Source organism: Poecilia reticulata, chromosome 18 (genome assembly GCF_904066995.2).
Source record: "Poecilia reticulata chromosome 18, P_reticulata-male-v2, whole genome shotgun sequence".
NCBI classification, from domain to species: domain Eukaryota; kingdom Metazoa; phylum Chordata; class Actinopteri; order Cyprinodontiformes; family Poeciliidae; genus Poecilia; species Poecilia reticulata.
Genome location: NC_088847.1, coordinates 28,852,325 through 28,869,731, shown reverse-complemented (window position 1 = coordinate 28,869,731; position 17,407 = coordinate 28,852,325). Strand labels below are relative to the sequence as shown.

Sequence of the window (17,407 nt, the reverse complement as noted above, 5' to 3'; positions counted from 1 at the left end):
GTATTGGTATTTTTATAACCGAGCTTTTATAATATATATAACCACATCTACTTATACTAAAAGTTGCCTTTTTACTGAAAAGATTTTTGCACAAAATCAGCTTTTAATTATTTATCCAACCTGAAAATATTAAGAGTTTTGAACGGAAACAAACCAAATCCTGACTGTACATTTTGACTCAATGGAGCCAAAAGTCATTTGACCGCTATAATCCTTCCTTTAAAACAGAAAATGTGCAAAATAAATACCAAAAAACTGAACGTGACTGTGAACAAACATCTGTTGAATGAAAGCGATCGAGTAATTTTATTAAACATATTGTGATCTTTAGCGCCCTCTGCTGGCGGGGAGCAAAACACCGTTAGCAGATTCCTTTGCGCTATGAACATCATTTCCCGTCAGGCTGCTGGTTCCTCCGCCTGTTCAGTTTTGTTGTCACCATAGTTAAAAGTATCTGAACGTTTCTAAACCTCCACAAAAGGCCAGACTCTCTTTTAAAACAGTTTTCTTCAATTATTTCCCAGATTTTTGTAGATCTTAACGTTTATTTTGGACTTTGGCTGATTTTCTTCGCCGTTTTTATTATTCAGGCTTAATTTCACGTATAAGTTAAACCACGAAGAAGAAGAAGCTGCTAAACGTGAAGATTATCATTAATAATTACACTTCTTTATAAATATCCTCAATCAGTGCATAATACTGTGTTTTATTATTTTATTATTGTTTTTCTTTTTATGTCTTCACACTATGGACCTATTCTGCGTCTTTAATAAAGTTGATTGATTGATTGAATATTCTAAAATCCAAGAAGCAATCAGCTGAAACGTTGACAAGCAGGAAGAGAAATCTCAGGTTTTGCCTTTAGGGAGATTTTTAATGACGTTACTTGAAGATATCGATCATCTCCTGTTAAGACGCTAATATTACTAATAATAAAATAAAACTGTGAAACGTCGTCAGAAAAAGCTGCTCAGAGGGAAAGCGTCAGAAATGAGATCAGGTGAGTTTTTTTTTTTTTTTGATTTAATCTAGTTTTGTTTATTCGCTCACTGTTTGCATAAAAATCCACTCTGTCTTATACAAACTGTAAAAAGCGTAGAAACTGTTTCACTGATTCCTCCGCTGTTATTATTTCTGCTGAACACGCAGATGATGATAATTTGATGCCAAATTTCCAGTTTCTGGCTCCCAGAGATCCTCGGCAGGAGACGCGCAGCGGCCCGGTGCGTCGATCCACGCTGCGCGTTTTACGCACAGAGCGCGATGCTGTGAAGCTGCTGCGTGTTTAAAAACACGAACCGTAATCACTGCGGCGGAGGTTCAACCGTGACGTTTTCCTCTCGTGTTCAGGAAACTTCGCCTGTTGAGACGGAATTACTGGTTTGGATGAAGTACGTGGCAGAAATGATCAGCCATAAAAAAAACCGTTTTTTATATACCCGAGTTGATCCACTCTGGTTCATGATGTAAAACCGATCAAAACGGGACTGAATTAATACTTTAAAATAATTTAAGACTGTGGGTCTTTCCTTTCTCTGGTTTTGTTAAACCTTTACTGTGTTTATTATTTTATTCTGTGTCCTTTTATTCTGAAAAGCTTTTATTGGGTGGAGGGAATTCCTGAAACAAAGTCGTTTAGTTGCACAGACTTCTGTCAGTTTCAGGTCAGGGGCGGAGCTATAGGGGGGGTGGGGGGGGCTCCGTCAGAGGGGGTTTTCAGAGAAGGATTTTAACCTGACTGTGACTCAAAAACGCTTTCAGACTGAATCTTCGCCTTACCGTATTGGAAAAGAACCTCGTCCTCTGTTTGAATTAAGATGAATTAGTTTATTTATGCAAATACGTAAAGCTGTAAAGCTCCAACTCATCACGAGCTCAGCATGGAGAAGGTTCATTCTCCACAGCAGCCAGTTTCTGGCTCGTCTGCTTCGATGAAACGGAGAGAAGTCAGAAATCAAACCGGATAAAACCACAGAAACAACAAAAGGCTGCGGGTTTGTTTCTTTGCAAAGGTAAAAACATGCTGAGACCCAGGAGTAAAAACTGTAAAGTTTCATAACGCCCACGATCTGCACATCCAGCATCCAGCATCGTCTGCACCCACTTTTAGATTTGTCAGATTGTTTCATGTTGCTGAAATCTGCTATAAAAACAAACTTGACTTTTCTATTGTTTTATTTTTGGAAGAAACTGCAGCTAACAATCAATTCGCTTTATGTCACCCGACATCCTGAACTTCACATTGTTCTTGCTTTCACAGAAGAATCTTATTCTCACTGTGCATTTAGTACTGAATCGATGATTTTAGTTAACATTTCTTCGCACCTCCCATCCATAAAACTGTTCTGTTTTAAAAAGAGAAGTCAGAAACCAATCAGTTGAAGCTGATCTTATCCTCCTCCTGGCCTCAGATCTGTGGGCGCCACGCAGCCTGGGGCTCATCTGAGCCGTTCAGTTTGGGTTTCGCTCACCTCTAACCACGAGCTCGTCTCGTTACTCCAAACAGCTGCAGTGCAGAAACGAGTCAACAGGAGGAACATTTTAACAACCTGCTGCATTATTACTGCGCAAAAGCCCAGAATGAAAGAAATTAGTGGAGGACGGCGGGTTGTCGATGTTTTCATGTTTCACTCCACATACGACAAGTTGTGCCATTTAAAACGGGCATTTAGCATTAAAACAACGGAGAGAAAATTCAAGGCACCAGCTCAGCTCACATCTTTAAGCTACCGGGGGCCGGTAGCAGTAACCTGTGGTTATTGCTGAGTAATAAAAATAAGCTTATTAACAACCACAGGGTAGTAATGAGGTCAAGTCTTCCACCTTTCAGATCTTTGTTGCTCCGTCTCCGTCTGTGTTTCTCTTCTAGCGTCTCTTTTTGATGTTGTACTTTGTTTTTGTTGAGTCATTTCTATCTTAAGCATGTTAAAGACACTTGCTTTGCAAACTGATTTTTTGAAAACATAAAATCTGGGTAGTTTGATTGGCTGCTGTTCAGCTCACACACATACATACAAAGTGTTGAAAAACAGACACTTTGCATGAGTGGAGTGAATTATTGTGCACATTTCTTAACATGAATCTATTTTAAACTTTGGATTTTGGGTAAAATATCAGATTTTTCAAGTAAACAGGTTCAAATCACTGAAAATCATTTCAAGTCAAATCATAATAATAGTTGTGACTCGAGTTCACACCTCTAACAATAACATGGTAACTAGTTCCATTCACTCAGTTACTTTTACTTTTATTTTTGCTCCACTGTACTTTTTATCTTTACTTGAGTATTTTTATTATAAAGTATTTCTGCTCTTACTTGAGTAAAACTTCTGGATTTTCTACCCACTGAATGAAAAACAGGTCAAAGTTCAACACACACCTGCAGTTTCTGTTAAAGTCTCTTCAGTTTTTTAATGAAATAAACTGATTTGAAAAAAAAAATGTTATTTTTTGTTACTTATATAATTTATTGTCATTTTGGTTTTTAAAATACCAAAATTTCCACATAGCTTTATATTTTGGGCCATTTAATTATTTAAAAATTGATACTTGATACTTTTAACCAAATACTTTTAACTCTTAATTGACTAATTTCACTTCGACTTTAGTAAAAATATGTTGAAGTTGCGCTACGTTTACTTGAGTTTAATGTTTGGACACTCTACACACCTCTGATAACAACGAAGCTTCATTTTAAAAACATTTTTAGAGTTTAGATCATGAAGATCAGCAGAAATAAAGTTTAAAGGTTTTTATTTCAGAAGATGTTGGAGATAATGTAAAACGATCCGTTTCAAGTTAAACGTTACCTGAAGATGTGAGGAAGCGCCGCTGCAAACTGGAAGGTGATCAAATGTTAGTGGGAGCGTCTTTATATCCAACAGTTTACAGCTTTTTTATGGCCGTTTAAGTCCAGATATCAGCAGCAGGTGAAGATTTGAAGGTTTGTTCAAGGCGGATCCACAGTCGTTGTTAATTTGCAGTCAAATTAAACACAATAAACACTAGAAAAGCGCCGATATAAACACAACAAAGCCAAACAGGTGTTATGAGGAAAGCTTAAAAGATAAAAGACTCAGTAGACGAAATTAAAATATCAAACTTTACTTGTGTCAACGGCAGGTTTGGCTCTCCGTAGGTTACAGCTACGACTGATTATTTCTGCTGCTGCGTTCATGATTTGGAACATTTAGAGGAAACAATGGTTTCATTAATTGCTTCTTTCAGATTATTCTGACAATTTGGAGGTAAAATCAGCAAACAGGAAGGCAGCGGTGTCACAAACCACAGAAAACAGATCTAAATTATGAATAAAAGAACCTGCAGTACAGTAGGTGAGATGAAGAAACAAATATCTATATTTATCTGTCAGGGGGCCTACGTGGGAAAACCCATGTGGGACCCATATTGTCTGCCCTCCTTTTCCCCGTATGGGGCCCACCTAGGTATGCTGGCTGGGGAATATTACGTCTGCAGAGAAGATTTTTGGAGTAATGTTTGAGTTATGATGGGATTAAAATGTTAAAATCTTGGGATGTAAGACTTTCCAAAAGCCTGAATACTTTTGAAAGGTTCTGTTCATCCAGGTGTCTCGTTTCCAACTTTTGTAATTCAGCAGGAGGCAGATTTACGGCGGACATGAACGTGTTTAGTTTCCGTTACGTAACCGCGGCTCGTTCTCCTCGCCGTGACCTTGAGAATCTGTCACGTCTCCAATCCGCTCACGTTTCTCACAATATTTTCTAAAAAAGCGCCTTAAAGAAAAAGCTGCGCCACTTCATCCGCTTCTGTTTGGCTCAGTGCATTTATCTGTAAAACTGTTTATGCTGCGGTGCCGCTTTTGAATGAATCAAACTGAAGTGACGCTCAATCGGACTTTCCTTGATTCACTTCCGCCTTTTCTGGCTTTCAGCACGCGCCTCTTTTGCTTTGAAGATTTCGTAAATGCTCGGCTCTGATTGGCTGGCGCGTTGTACGTGCCTCTCCAGTGGTGATGGTGAGCGGGTTGAAGGCAAAGTTGGCATCACACGATGTTTTTTTTTTTTTTCAAGTTTCTGCCACCGCCTGCGTCCCGCTGCAGAATCATCTCCATCCTCTCCTTCCTGACTGCGTCCTGCTCACACTCTGGTAAGACTGGAAATATCTACTTCCTCATCTTAAAACCCTCCAGAAGTCAATTTTAAAACACTTTAAAAGCAAGTATTGGCCGCAGTGTGCGCTGCAGAGGCAGACTGAAAGCATCGTCACCGTTCTGGTGCATTTAAATCATGTCTGGGAGTTTTGAAAGGCGGGATAGATGCGTAGTAGATTAGAAAATTAAATATAGGAAGTAGTTTATCCGAGTGTGCATAAAATGTTGCGTCATTCACCGATAAATGATGATGTAACGTGTTCAAACGTCCTCTCTGCTGTTGTTGTGCGTAAATATGAAGACAGAAGATTAATTTCATCAAGTTTAAGATGAAATAGTGAAGAAAAACGGCAACGATTTTCTCCTCTAACAGGAAACACGTGCAGATGATTTCAGTGAGGAAAATGGAGCAGAGCTCCAACTTTTTACTCATTTAATAAATGCTTGATTGAAACATCATCTGTTCCTTTATTAGCTTAAAGATGGAGATCTTTGCTCAAAACTTCAACTCTGTTCGTTTTTATTGTTGGTAATAAAGTCAATAAGCATCAAAGACTCACAGTCAGGTTTTCCTGCATTTGTCCAAATAGTTTTAATGAAGGAAAGTGTGAAACAAAACCCCTGAAAAGTAGAAACTTGTTTTTTATTTTATCAATAATTTGGAAACTATCACTCTTTATATTTAAAACATTAGTTTTAACCTGTATATTATTTGATTTTAATGAAAAATGAAGTCATTTACTCATCAAAGTATAGATATATTATGTAGTAAAAGCAGATTTTGTGGTAATTGTTTTACACTCGTTTATACTCATGAAACGACAAACACCAACCCGACTTCTTACACGTCTTAACATATGAAGCATCAGCTTCCCGTTGAGAGAATAGTCCAAATGAAAGTTGTTACAGATGTTTCTCCTGTGTTTTTATTTAGTTTTGACCCGAATAATCCAGTATTTAGCCGGCAGACTGATGTGTTTTACAGAGAGATTTAATCTAATCAAACCAGTGAGAAATTAGAATCAGAGGAGAAAATATCAACCTTTTACTAAATCTGACTCTTTACTAAACTACAACTATTTAATCAATAACTAATATAAGCATTAAATCCCTGAAAGTCGCTGAAAGCAACATGTTCGGCACTTGATAATCAGCTTGACATCAGGTGTGAATTTTATCCAGTTTTTCCTTTTGCTGTGACTCTAAACACTGAAGATCAGTTCAAAGTTATTAATACAGCAAATATTTTGATGTGATGTTTTAAAGATTTGTGCCTGTGTGGATGAATCGCTGCTGCAGGGTGTCTGTGACACGTGACAAACATTTTTCACCTGGACTAAAAGCTACATTTAATAATTTTTTAAATAACATTTGCTACACATGTAATTTTTTTTAAAGGAACTTTAAAATAAAAGTTTAATCTTCCATGTGGAGGAGCTTTCAGGAAACGGCTGCGTCTACTGAGAACACGTGTGAAACTCATGGAGCGGGGGCCAAATGTGGCCCGCCACAGCTTTTTATGTGGCCCTCCAGACTCCAAATTACATCAATGAGTCCCTCCAGATTTTCTACTAATCTGCAAAACTCAAACAAAATTCACACAATCTACAAATTCCCACATTTTCTTCTGATTTTTACTGCAAATTTTTCTCAGAAACTTGAGTGACGGCAGCTTCAGCTTTCCTTGATGTCCAGTTATAGCCCCTGTTCAACATGGCGATGAATAAAAAAGTCATGTTTGGCATCATACTATTAGCACAAATATCATAGAAATTCGTTACAGATATTTTAAAATTAGGACCACAAATCCTGATCACTGATCATCACAATTAAAAATCTGTCATTTTGATTGCAAAAAACACACAAAATAATCATTAAATCCTGGTTGGACTGATCAGTGAGAAAAGGTGTTCAATAATATTTAATTTTAAGAAACACTCACTGAATACTGAAACAACTATTTATTGGTATTTTAATGGTTTTTTTATCAGTACATTCTCGATCAACCGGCCCTTTAAGATCATTCTGATTTTTGATTTAGACAAAAACGAAAATGAGTTTGACACCCTGACTTAAAAGATCTTAACTTATAGGATACATTTTTGTGAATTTATCATATTTCACATTTATCTTATTTTGTTTTTAATTTATTTATTTGTTTTCCATTCAAGCTACTTTACTTCAACATATTCTTTTTAATTTTGAAGCGAATGTTGTTGGGAGGGTCCAAACTCAGCGGCTGCATCCTGAACTGAGTGGCTCTGAAACTCGACGTCCAGCAGGATAGATGTTGTGTTTCTATGAAGTCATGGCGACTAGTCAACTTTTATCATGTTGACCTTGACTTTAAAAACAAAAACCTGCCTCAATAAGCAATAAATCAATTAATCACAGGATAAATTAAAACAAACTCCACAGTTTTGATTTGTGTGATTTATCGTTTTTCTCTTTTTTACTAAAAACTGGATGATAAAAATCTTCAGTCTGGTGTTTTGGACTCAACTATCCTTTTATTTGAAGAGTAAATTTGTTAACAGAGCCTTTATAATTAATTTTATTCGTTTTTTGTTTATTTGTTTTGTATATTTAAAATATCTTCCGGTTTTGGTGTTAAATTTTGGTTAAAACTGAAAGTTTATCGACCTTTGATAATATGTTCTTTCATTACTGTGAAGCCCTAGGCGGAAATTCAACATGTAAGACTCTTCCGGCATCACCTATCGCCACGCCTTCACCCCAGCCAATCAGGACGCACCACCTCTCTACCTCGATCCAATCACCTGGCAAGAGCTCCTTCAAAAGACGAAGCAACCACAGATCCACCCGCTTCTGCTGTGCTTCAACCCACCTCCTCCCCGTTTCCACCAGCAGCCTCCCAGACGCCTCCAGGTCCCCTCAACACTCCTCTCTCCAAGCTCGGCTCCGCCACCAGTCACTGGGCCCGGGGGACCAGTGACTGGGCCCGGGGGAAAACCTACCTGAGCTTCGTTCGAGCCGATCATTCGAGCTCGCTGCGATTCTCGGCACGCCCGTGTCCGAGCGCCAAATTCTCGGTCCAATAAATTGTCTAACTGCTGTTTCTCTCTCTGTGTGAGTCTCTACAGATTGAAATACCATTACGATTATATTACTTGAAATACAACAATGTTATCGTTTATGGTGATAACTTCTGGGACAATTAATCTTCCAGTTGAATTTGTTATCGTGACAGACCTGGCAGTCCCTAATTCACAGTTTTTAGTTTTTGTTTCGCCCCGTTTGCAGTTATTTCTTCAATTACTCTTTTATGCAGAGAAAGTTTTAATTTATTAATTTTTTTCCTTCCAGTTGAATGAATATCAGACTAAATGACATTTCTATCATTTACAGATGAACCGCTATGATGATGTTACTGATGCCTCTATCGGATATTAATGTTGCTCTTATGGCCAATAATCAATATTTACCAATGCTACAGATACTTCCCACTCATTTTGCTTCTGTTCTTCAGGTAAACCCCCCAGTATGCGTCACTGTGACATCATCAAACAAATATCACATGATCAACGATCAATCCTCCAGAAAATCATTGAAATATTGATCTATAATTTCGGTTCAGTTTCACGTTTTGGAAAAAAACTGACATGTTACAAAAATAATAAAATCTAACACATTAACACTGTGGGCTGCACAGTGGCGCCGTTGGTAGAGCTGTTGCCTTGCAGCAAGAAAGTTCTGGGTTCGATTCCCGGCCCCGGTCTTTCTGCATGGAGTCTCCATGTTCTCCCTGTGCATGGTGGGTTTTCTCCAGGTACTCCGGTTTCCTCCCACAGTCCAAAAACATGACTGTCAGGTTAATTGGTCTGTCTAAATTGTGAGTGTGTGTGTGCATGGTTCTGTGTCTCTGTGTTGCCCTGCGACAGACTGGCGACCTGTCCAGGTGACCCCGCCTCTCGCCCGGAACGTTAGCTGGAGAGGCACCAGCACCTCCTGACCCACCTGCTTTGTTGACTCATCATCAGTCTCAGGTTTTCACCTGGAAACGTGATGGCATCAGTCGACAGACTTTTATGTGGCAACAAGTTTTAATTGATTTTTACTGCAGGCGTTGATCCTCCTCTTTTCTCTTGGCTCTGCTAAAATAGATGTTTTAATTCATAAACCTCTTTCAAACATGTTGAAACAAGAACAAATGATGATTAAGTCTTAATTTAGGCACCGGGGGATAAAATAGCCACAAGTTGTACTTAAGTGAAAGTAGCAGTACTTTAATGAGTTTTTACTGAAGTAAAAGTTAAAATGTATTTGGTAAAAAGTTTACTCAAGTACGGATGACTGATCAAATTATCAATCATTTAATTTAATTAAAAATTACATCATCACACAGACAAAAATATAAAGTTGAATGGAAATTTTGGTATTTTAAGAACCAAAATGACAATAATTCATATAAGTAACAATAAATAACAAAACCAGGTAAAAAGAAAATGTTTCCAAATTAACTTCACTCAGCACTTGACAGCTATGAATAAAAGATTTGCTCCAGTGATTTTTTTTCTGTTATTTATTGAATCATTTTTTCAGTTTGTTCTAAAATAAACTCTGTTTTATGTCGTTTGAACTTCCTGGACGTTTAACGCTCCACCACGATGAAACCCAGACGCTTTCTCAGTTTTCACATTTCAGAAACTGCAATCAGCCAAATCTCGATTCTCATTCAGAATTTTTTATTCTCTGTTCTTTATTTCTGCAGGTCCATAAATTGCCTGTTCATGTTCAGATTGAGCCCCTAACAGGAAACACTCGGGTCAGCACAGGAAGTGCAAACGCCGGGCGGTGAATTGTGAGACAGATGAATAAAAACGGCTTCAATCACAACACGACCGACATGAGCCTGCGACTGCAGAGCTGCAGGAAAGTTACATGGATGTAAGTATTAAAGTAATTATTACTTTAAGGAAGAATGTTTACTGCAACAAAACGCTTTGATGAGCTTAGAAAACAAGTGGGTGCTGAGTTTGATCAAAAAAAAAATCCTTCAAACATCAACATGTGAAAAGATCAGCTTGAATTAACATCAATATGTCAATGTCAAATTTATTTATATAGCACTTTAAAACAGGTATAAAACTGCACCAAAGTGCTGTACAAGAACAACAAGACAGCGTCTTTATTCCTACTTTCCTATTTTGTACATGACATGCATAACTACACTACAGTACTTACATTGTTTTAGGCTAAAATTACATGGAAAGATTAATTACACAAGATGCCCAAGGTAATTCAAATATTTAGTTTTATTACTGACATTTTAAAATTGTCCAATTTTACTCACAACTTTATGAACTTTACATAAATTATCAGTTTACACATCAAAAGTGAACACGTGAACATGAAAATTTAAGTGTGACATTAAAACATGAAAGTGAGGATCAACGACAGAACATTCCCGTTCACTGCATCTTACAGAAACCTACAAAAAAGAACAATAGAGAAATTAAACAGAGAAAGCATTTGTATATAAAGAGAACAGAAAAATGGCAAATAAAAAAATAATACTTACAATTTTGAGACGTTGTGGACTCGCCATGTATGTGACATCATAAGAACTGATGATGATTGGGACCGGATGCCTGGGGTGGAAAAACATTTCTGGGTGTCGTCTTTGCCTGTTTATGTTAGAAGTAGAAAAAAAATAGTCAGCAATGTCATAGAGTCAGTTGATGTTGGCATTAACTATGAAGCCGTTTTAAATGTGGACTTAAGGAGACAAACTACCTTAAAATCTTTCCATCCATGATCTGAACACACTGATCCTTGCAGGGTGGTGAGGGGGGCTGGTGGTGCCCATCTCCAGCAGCCATCAGATGAGAGGCAGGGTTCACCATGGACAGGTCACCAGTCCATCACAGGGCCCTGAAAGTCAACAACAAATAAAAAAACAAAGATAAATGTTAGATTAACAAGGAGAAAACTCTTTCCAGTTACCTTTAAATCAAATCATGTTTATTAAGCACTTTGTGTTGGTAACACAGCAGTTTTTGTTGTTGAAAATGTAGCTAGCTCCTCATTGAAAAAACAAACTTACACCATGAAGACGATGTGGAGGTTCATCCTCAGAGCTGGTTGGTGATCTGGTGGAGTCAGAGCTTCTTCTGAGACAGAAAGTCTTTAGGTTTTCTAACACCCGATTTCTCTGGCTTCCTCTTTCATCTTCATTTGCTTAGTTAGACTGCAAACATTTGTTGAAGATAAAATCATTGATGAACGAATTAGAACAACAATCTCACAATATCAAAGTCTCTTTGTCTTATGTAGCTTAATTAAAACCAGGTTAGTTTATGAATTAAAGTACAAGTGGCAACCAACAACCTCCATGCAGTTATAACATGAAGCTGAATGATTGCTATAGTTATAATCATACAAGTCACAATAAAACTGATAAAATAATTATTTAAGAAACCAACGTAAGTTACATATCTTCACTGCACTGTTTATAATTAAATGAAGATAATTAATAAGCAAACTTACCACCAGCTAGCAACACTTAGCAGCTTTCATCCCTCCGGGTTCCTTTTGTGACACACATTTCATTTCCATCGGTTGTTGTCCCGTTGTGTTGTCGTCTAACTTGGACTAGGACGTCATTAGTAACTATTGTCAAGGCCCTCTCTACTTTTAAGGCAATATTATCCGAGTAAAAATGGCGAATTTGAACAGCGTCTGTTATCTATTAAGTCTTTTCTTCTCTTTGTGGTGTTTTTTTTATATGAAAGTGTGCAATACCGCCACCATCTGGTCTGGAGTGTGAACTGGAGCTAATGCCATTGATTATAAGGTTTTACATCACACATCTGAAAATGGATTGGGTACTTTCTTAAAAATTACATCATGATTATAATTTTTTTTATTGTATGCAATTTTAATAAATAGTAAAAGATTATTAAGGCACTTAAAAATTAATACTTTGTAGGTACTTAAAACGTATGCCTACATATTACATTAAACACACTTTATAGGTGCCTAAAAGACATATTTCTGCATATGTATTAATTAGTTTTATTTTGTAATCAGGTTGCTGCGTGATGCAGACTTCTGCCCAGGTCAGTCTTGAAAATGAGATCTGGATCTCAACGGGGTTCACCTGGTTAAATAACGAAAATTAAGCCATACTTTATTAGCCTAAAATTTACACTGAGATGTAATTTAAAACATACTTAAATTAATAATCTAAAGTAGTGTTAAGTGAATTAAAAAAAATTAGATTTTGAGCATATATTTTTAAATATACACAAAATATATTTTTAAATATACTTGAGCAAGTGTATATTTACACTTAGGCAAATATATATTTTGTTCACTTAAAGTATACTTTTATTTAATATATTAAAAGTGTATTTTGGTACAATTATGTTTAAGTGTGTTTAAAGTTCTAATTTTGAAATTGGTACAAGTGTATTTTTAGTATACTTCAGATAGTACACTTAATACTTAGTATATTTAAAGTGTACTTTCACAAATTTAAGTATGTTTGAAATATACTAAAGTATTTTTTTTCACCTGGGTTTAGGCAACTAAATGACCAAATATTTGATATTTATTGATTAAAGTCTAAAATATATAAAAGCATGTTGATTAAGATGAACACAAACACTGGGCTATATTATTACATTATCACCTTTAAAAATAATAACTCATGTATTTTTAATAATTCCATGTATCACATAATGTATTACAAAATACGTTCAAGGATATATGTTTCATATTTTGTGTTGATTATCACATTTTATTACATTCTTCAAGTATATTTTTCTTTATAACTACATAATGCTGCGTTGCAGTGCTGACAGAGAAGAGCCATTCCAGAAACAACTTGTTTGTTACAGAGCATTTATAAATAAAAATTTTTTTTATGTTAAACTTGTGAAACAAACATTTATTTAGACTCTCTCTTGCAGGAGAATATGATGCTGGAGATAATGTTCCTCTTCATCTGCGTTCTCTGCAGTCAGTTTTTACACTATTATCTTATTCTAATATTATTCTAATCAGATCAGAAAAATGCATGTAAAACGTGACTCATTTAACTTTTTCTCCTTTGAAGTGACGAACGGCTTGACGGTCTACAGAGCCAAAGAAAACGAGAACATCACCATTGTTTGGAGCACTCACATGAAAACTAAGTGGAATCTCATCAACATGATCTGTGACTTTGTCTCTGACCCGGGTAAGATCGTTTTCGACACAGTAAGAGGTTCCCTGGTGCCGGCGGATGAGCAGTTTGCAGGACGGGTCCATCCGGACAAAAACGCTCCCGAGGAAGCAAAGATCCGACTCCATCTGACCAACGTCCAAACCGAAGACTCTGGGCTTTACACCTGCTACCTGAACGCCAACTTCGATGACGTCACAGGGAAATGGAAACTTCAAATGAGAGGTGAGAAAAACACAAACAAGACTTTTTGTCAAACAAGAAAAGAAACGTCACTGAATTATCTTCATTTTCCCTGCAGAACAATTTGTTGTGAATGTTACGGTTGGAGGAAATGACGCGCCTTGTTCCGTGACTACGCCATGTAAGTCGGTGGACTTTGATGTTTTGCATGTTTTCATACGTAGGTTTCTGCTGCTCCTAAAAGAGCTCAAGCAAAACAACCCAACCATATTTTGGCAATAAGTTATCCTACGTTCACACTGAAAACACGAAGCTCTGAGTTGGACGCTTGACATTTTGCTCCAGACTCGTTGGGATGAGTCGTCGTTTTCTGTTGGATGAAATCGGCGGATGAAATTGAGAGGTTGGCACCAAATGTTATACAGTGAGAGCTTGTCCACAACGGAGGCTCAGATGTCTTTTCTGAACATTTCATGTTGAGTTTCTATTGATTAAACAACAGCAGCTGATAAAGGAACGATGAGGAGCCTCTGGCCTGTTTCTTCCTCTCCTGGATACTTTGAATGACGCCATCGGACACGTGTTTGAATTTACCAAATAATTCAGAGCTGTTGTGAATTTTGTGAGTTTCACAAGCTAGCTGGTGCTAACGGGTCGCTATCAGCGCTGTTTTCATCTCACCCAGTTGGATGACCTGCTAACTCACATCAGTGCCTGCATCTCTCTGGAGCACACCAACTACAGGCCACTACGTCTCATGGCGGTGTCTCTCTGTGAACTTTCGCTGCTGAACTTTCTACAGCAGTGAAAGATCAGAATTTCCAAATCCACCATCAGCCACGTAGGACGTGATTGACGCGCGTCAAGACCTCAAAACACTCGAAACGCTTCAACTGTGCAGCGCTAGACATGCGAAAAACGCCGCGACGTGCCTCCACATAGACTCCTGACGCTCAAATCGCATTCGGTGTGAACGCAACATTAATGTTTTTTGGTAGCTTTAAAATGAGCTCAGCCCGTTACCTAGCAACCCAAGCAGAGTTCCACCCGTCACCTAGCAACCCAAGCAGAGTTCCACCCGTCACCTAGCAACCCAAGCAGAACTCCAGCAGATTTAGTCAGCTGGTTTAATGCGCTACTAACCATCCAGAAACCACTTCCTGCATTCTTGTTGGTTGTGCAGGAGGTTCAACTTCTGATTTTCTAAGGTGTGCAGTTCTATAATTGTGCAACTGTCAGCATCCATGTTCATGTGCGAGTGTAAATGTTAAGTTAGGGGCGTGGCCAGCAGCAGCTCATAAGGATTTAAAGTGACAGAGGCCCTAAATCAGCTCATCCTGAAAGGAGGTCAAAATGGACAGAACTGGCCAGACTAATATCTTATTATCTAATGATTTTGTGCATAAAATGTGATGGAAATGTTTTGAATAGGCCATAGATCTATTCCTAAAATGCAGCACTGCCACCACAGATTGTTAAGGGGATACTGCAAACAAAAAATGACATTTGCTAACCCCGTCTAGAAACTAGCAGACATCATGAACATCAGCCGATCACGTGGACATTCATATACAATTTTCTGGTCAGTCTAGAAACTGTAATGTCAGTGGTCTGGATGTAAACAAAGCAGTTTTTGTTTTTAGCTTTTTTTTCTCTTTAACCTTAAATAGTTGTGAATTCCTTTCACCAACATTAACCTTCAGTGTTTGATTTTGTTTTTGTAATTTTTGAGTTGTTGAAAGGAAACAAACCATTTAATAAAGTTGCAGTAACAGAAGAACAAACCTGATCGTTACGAAGACAAGGGAAGAGTGATGTAATGGTTTCACTTTTAGCGAGGGAAATATTGTAAATGTGTACTGAGTGGGCGATAAGCGCTACAGCAGGGGAATAAATGCAAGTTTTTTATGCAGATTTCCGTCCCCACCAACCACAATAACCAGTTCGGGTCGTTGTTTCACCACTTCATCAATTTCAGGAAGCATCGATAAAGTCACACCAATATATTCGTTTATGTAGTTTTCCCTAATCTTTTTAGATAACCTGATAAAACTGCATAAATATTTGTTCTTTAGTTTTTATCCTGATCTGTTATTGATTTTCTCCATGCAGATGCTGAACTCCCTCCAAGTGGACCAGACCAAAGCATTCGATTGGCTGTAGCGCTTTCAGTCGCCGCAGTAGCTTTGGCTCTTATAGTTTACGTTATTTACCGGACAGCTCGACCTCGAAGGTGACTCTTAAAGTGACTCCATCTAATTCAAAACAAATAAAAGTTCTGCACCAGACCTGCTCAAAATATTCAAAATATTGAGCTTAGTTGTGGAAAATTATCTGTAGCCCCTCTGAATGTCTGTGGGAAAATGTCAGGTTTCTCTCCCCGCCTTCAGCCTCAATGTGACGTTTTTCATCAGACCAGTTTCAGATGAGTGGGTGTTTCTGTACCGTGAGTGGGCAGATCTATGTACTGGTTTTTATGGTGAGGGTAAATCATTAGCCAGTAACATTTAGCCCGTGTTTACAGAGACCAACTACAGCAGAACCGCCACATGGAAATCACACCAGCTGTAGTTACCCAATGGAAACGGTTACACTAAATAATATTCTGTCTGTAGCGGAAGAAGCAATAATAATGAAGTAAATCCCCAGACGGTTTGAGTGATTCTACTGAGTGAATCAATTTCAGTTTGTGTTAATTTAGCCATGCATCTCTGAACTAACCCGCTTCCATGATGTTTGGTTTAACGTGTCATTCAGGTCATGAAATGATGGAGTAAAGTTAATTTGTCATGTCGGTGGTCTGGTTTTCCATCCGCTGTGATGTGCAGATCAGGTTCTGCGGAACATTACAAAATGTTTCTGTGAAACAGACACAGAAACATTTCACTTTGTGCACTGAGGTGAAAGTCTGAAGACCAAAGAACAAGTTTCCAGTATAGACTGACATTTAATACACTGCAGTGCTGCTGGAAGCATTTATTTTGAAAGTCCAGTTGGACGTTGCTCAGAGGAGATGATGGATGTTGAGTAACTTCATACATTGGTTACTTAAGACTGTGTCTCATGAGTGATTTATGACTTCATGACTCTGGAAAGTCATAAATCACATGACAGTTTTACATTTTTATACTTGATTAAAAACATTAAGTTGTTTTTCCACTAAGACGAAAACAATCATTTCCTGTATGGTTGTTGATTATTTCCTTCTGTGTGAAGGGTTGTTGTAACTTCTTTCTTCATTTTGTACTATCCATGTTTTTAGAAAATGTAAATTACCTGATTTATTTTCGAAGAAAATGATCAGTATTTTTGAGCCTGACTTATAATAAATTTTATAATTTCATCAAACCATGAAGTCTTAATGTTTGTAAAGCTTTCTACTCTGCAAAAACACAAACTATTACCAAGTATTTCTGGTCTAGTTTCCAATGCAAATATCTTAGTACACTTGAAATAAGACAAAACTAACAAGTAACTTTTCAGCAAGAAATAGGAGCTTTTAGTTCCTCAGTGTTACATTTATAAAGTACTACTTCCCCTGGCACATTATTTAACTTGGAACAAGACATATTTTCTTCTTCTTTTTTAAAAAAAGTTTTATCTTCAAGTGATATTTTCACCAGACACTAGACAAAAATACTTGGTAAGATTTTGTGTTTTTGCAGTGTAACTCACCTTACAGTGGGGGTCCGAAGATAAAACCTTGGGGAACACCAGATGTAATTTTTGTCCACTCCCATGTAAAGTTACCCTGTTTTATTACTTAAACTGTTATTTTGAAATAAAATGAGTAGAATACTACACTTTTGTGCTTTTGTAGTGTAATATCTAATAAAATAAGACCTTTGTAATCAAAAAGCATCAGATTAAGATGATGTCTGACCTTTCTGTCACCTTTTTGT

The 17,407-nt window shown here is 37.4% G+C and overlaps 1 protein-coding gene and 1 long non-coding RNA gene across 3 annotated transcripts; one reads left to right on the top strand and one right to left on the bottom strand.

The window, feature by feature from the left end:
- Positions 1-4,460: 4,460 nt before the first annotated feature.
- LOC145548743 (uncharacterized) lies at positions 4,461-17,306 on the top strand. Of its 2 annotated transcripts, none has more exons than XM_081599676.1 (6): positions 4,461-5,127; positions 9,864-10,039; positions 13,069-13,117; positions 13,215-13,547; positions 13,624-13,686; positions 15,618-17,306. In XM_081599676.1, exons 2-6 carry the CDS (start codon positions 10,034-10,036, stop codon positions 15,740-15,742), a joined length of 576 nt encoding a protein of 191 aa, XP_081455802.1. In that variant the 5' UTR covers positions 4,461-5,127; positions 9,864-10,033; the 3' UTR covers positions 15,743-17,306. The 2 variants fall into 2 exon arrangements, with proteins under 2 accessions (XP_081455802.1, XP_081455800.1); XM_081599674.1 differs by having other exon boundaries at positions 7,807-10,039.
- LOC145548744 (uncharacterized) lies at positions 10,100-11,895 on the bottom strand. The gene is made up of 4 exons (XR_014084747.1): positions 11,642-11,895; positions 11,199-11,342; positions 10,889-11,026; positions 10,100-10,779 (listed from the first exon to the last, which is right to left on the bottom strand). It is a non-coding gene; the product is annotated as an uncharacterized LOC145548744 (long non-coding RNA).
- Positions 17,307-17,407: the final 101 nt, after the last annotated feature.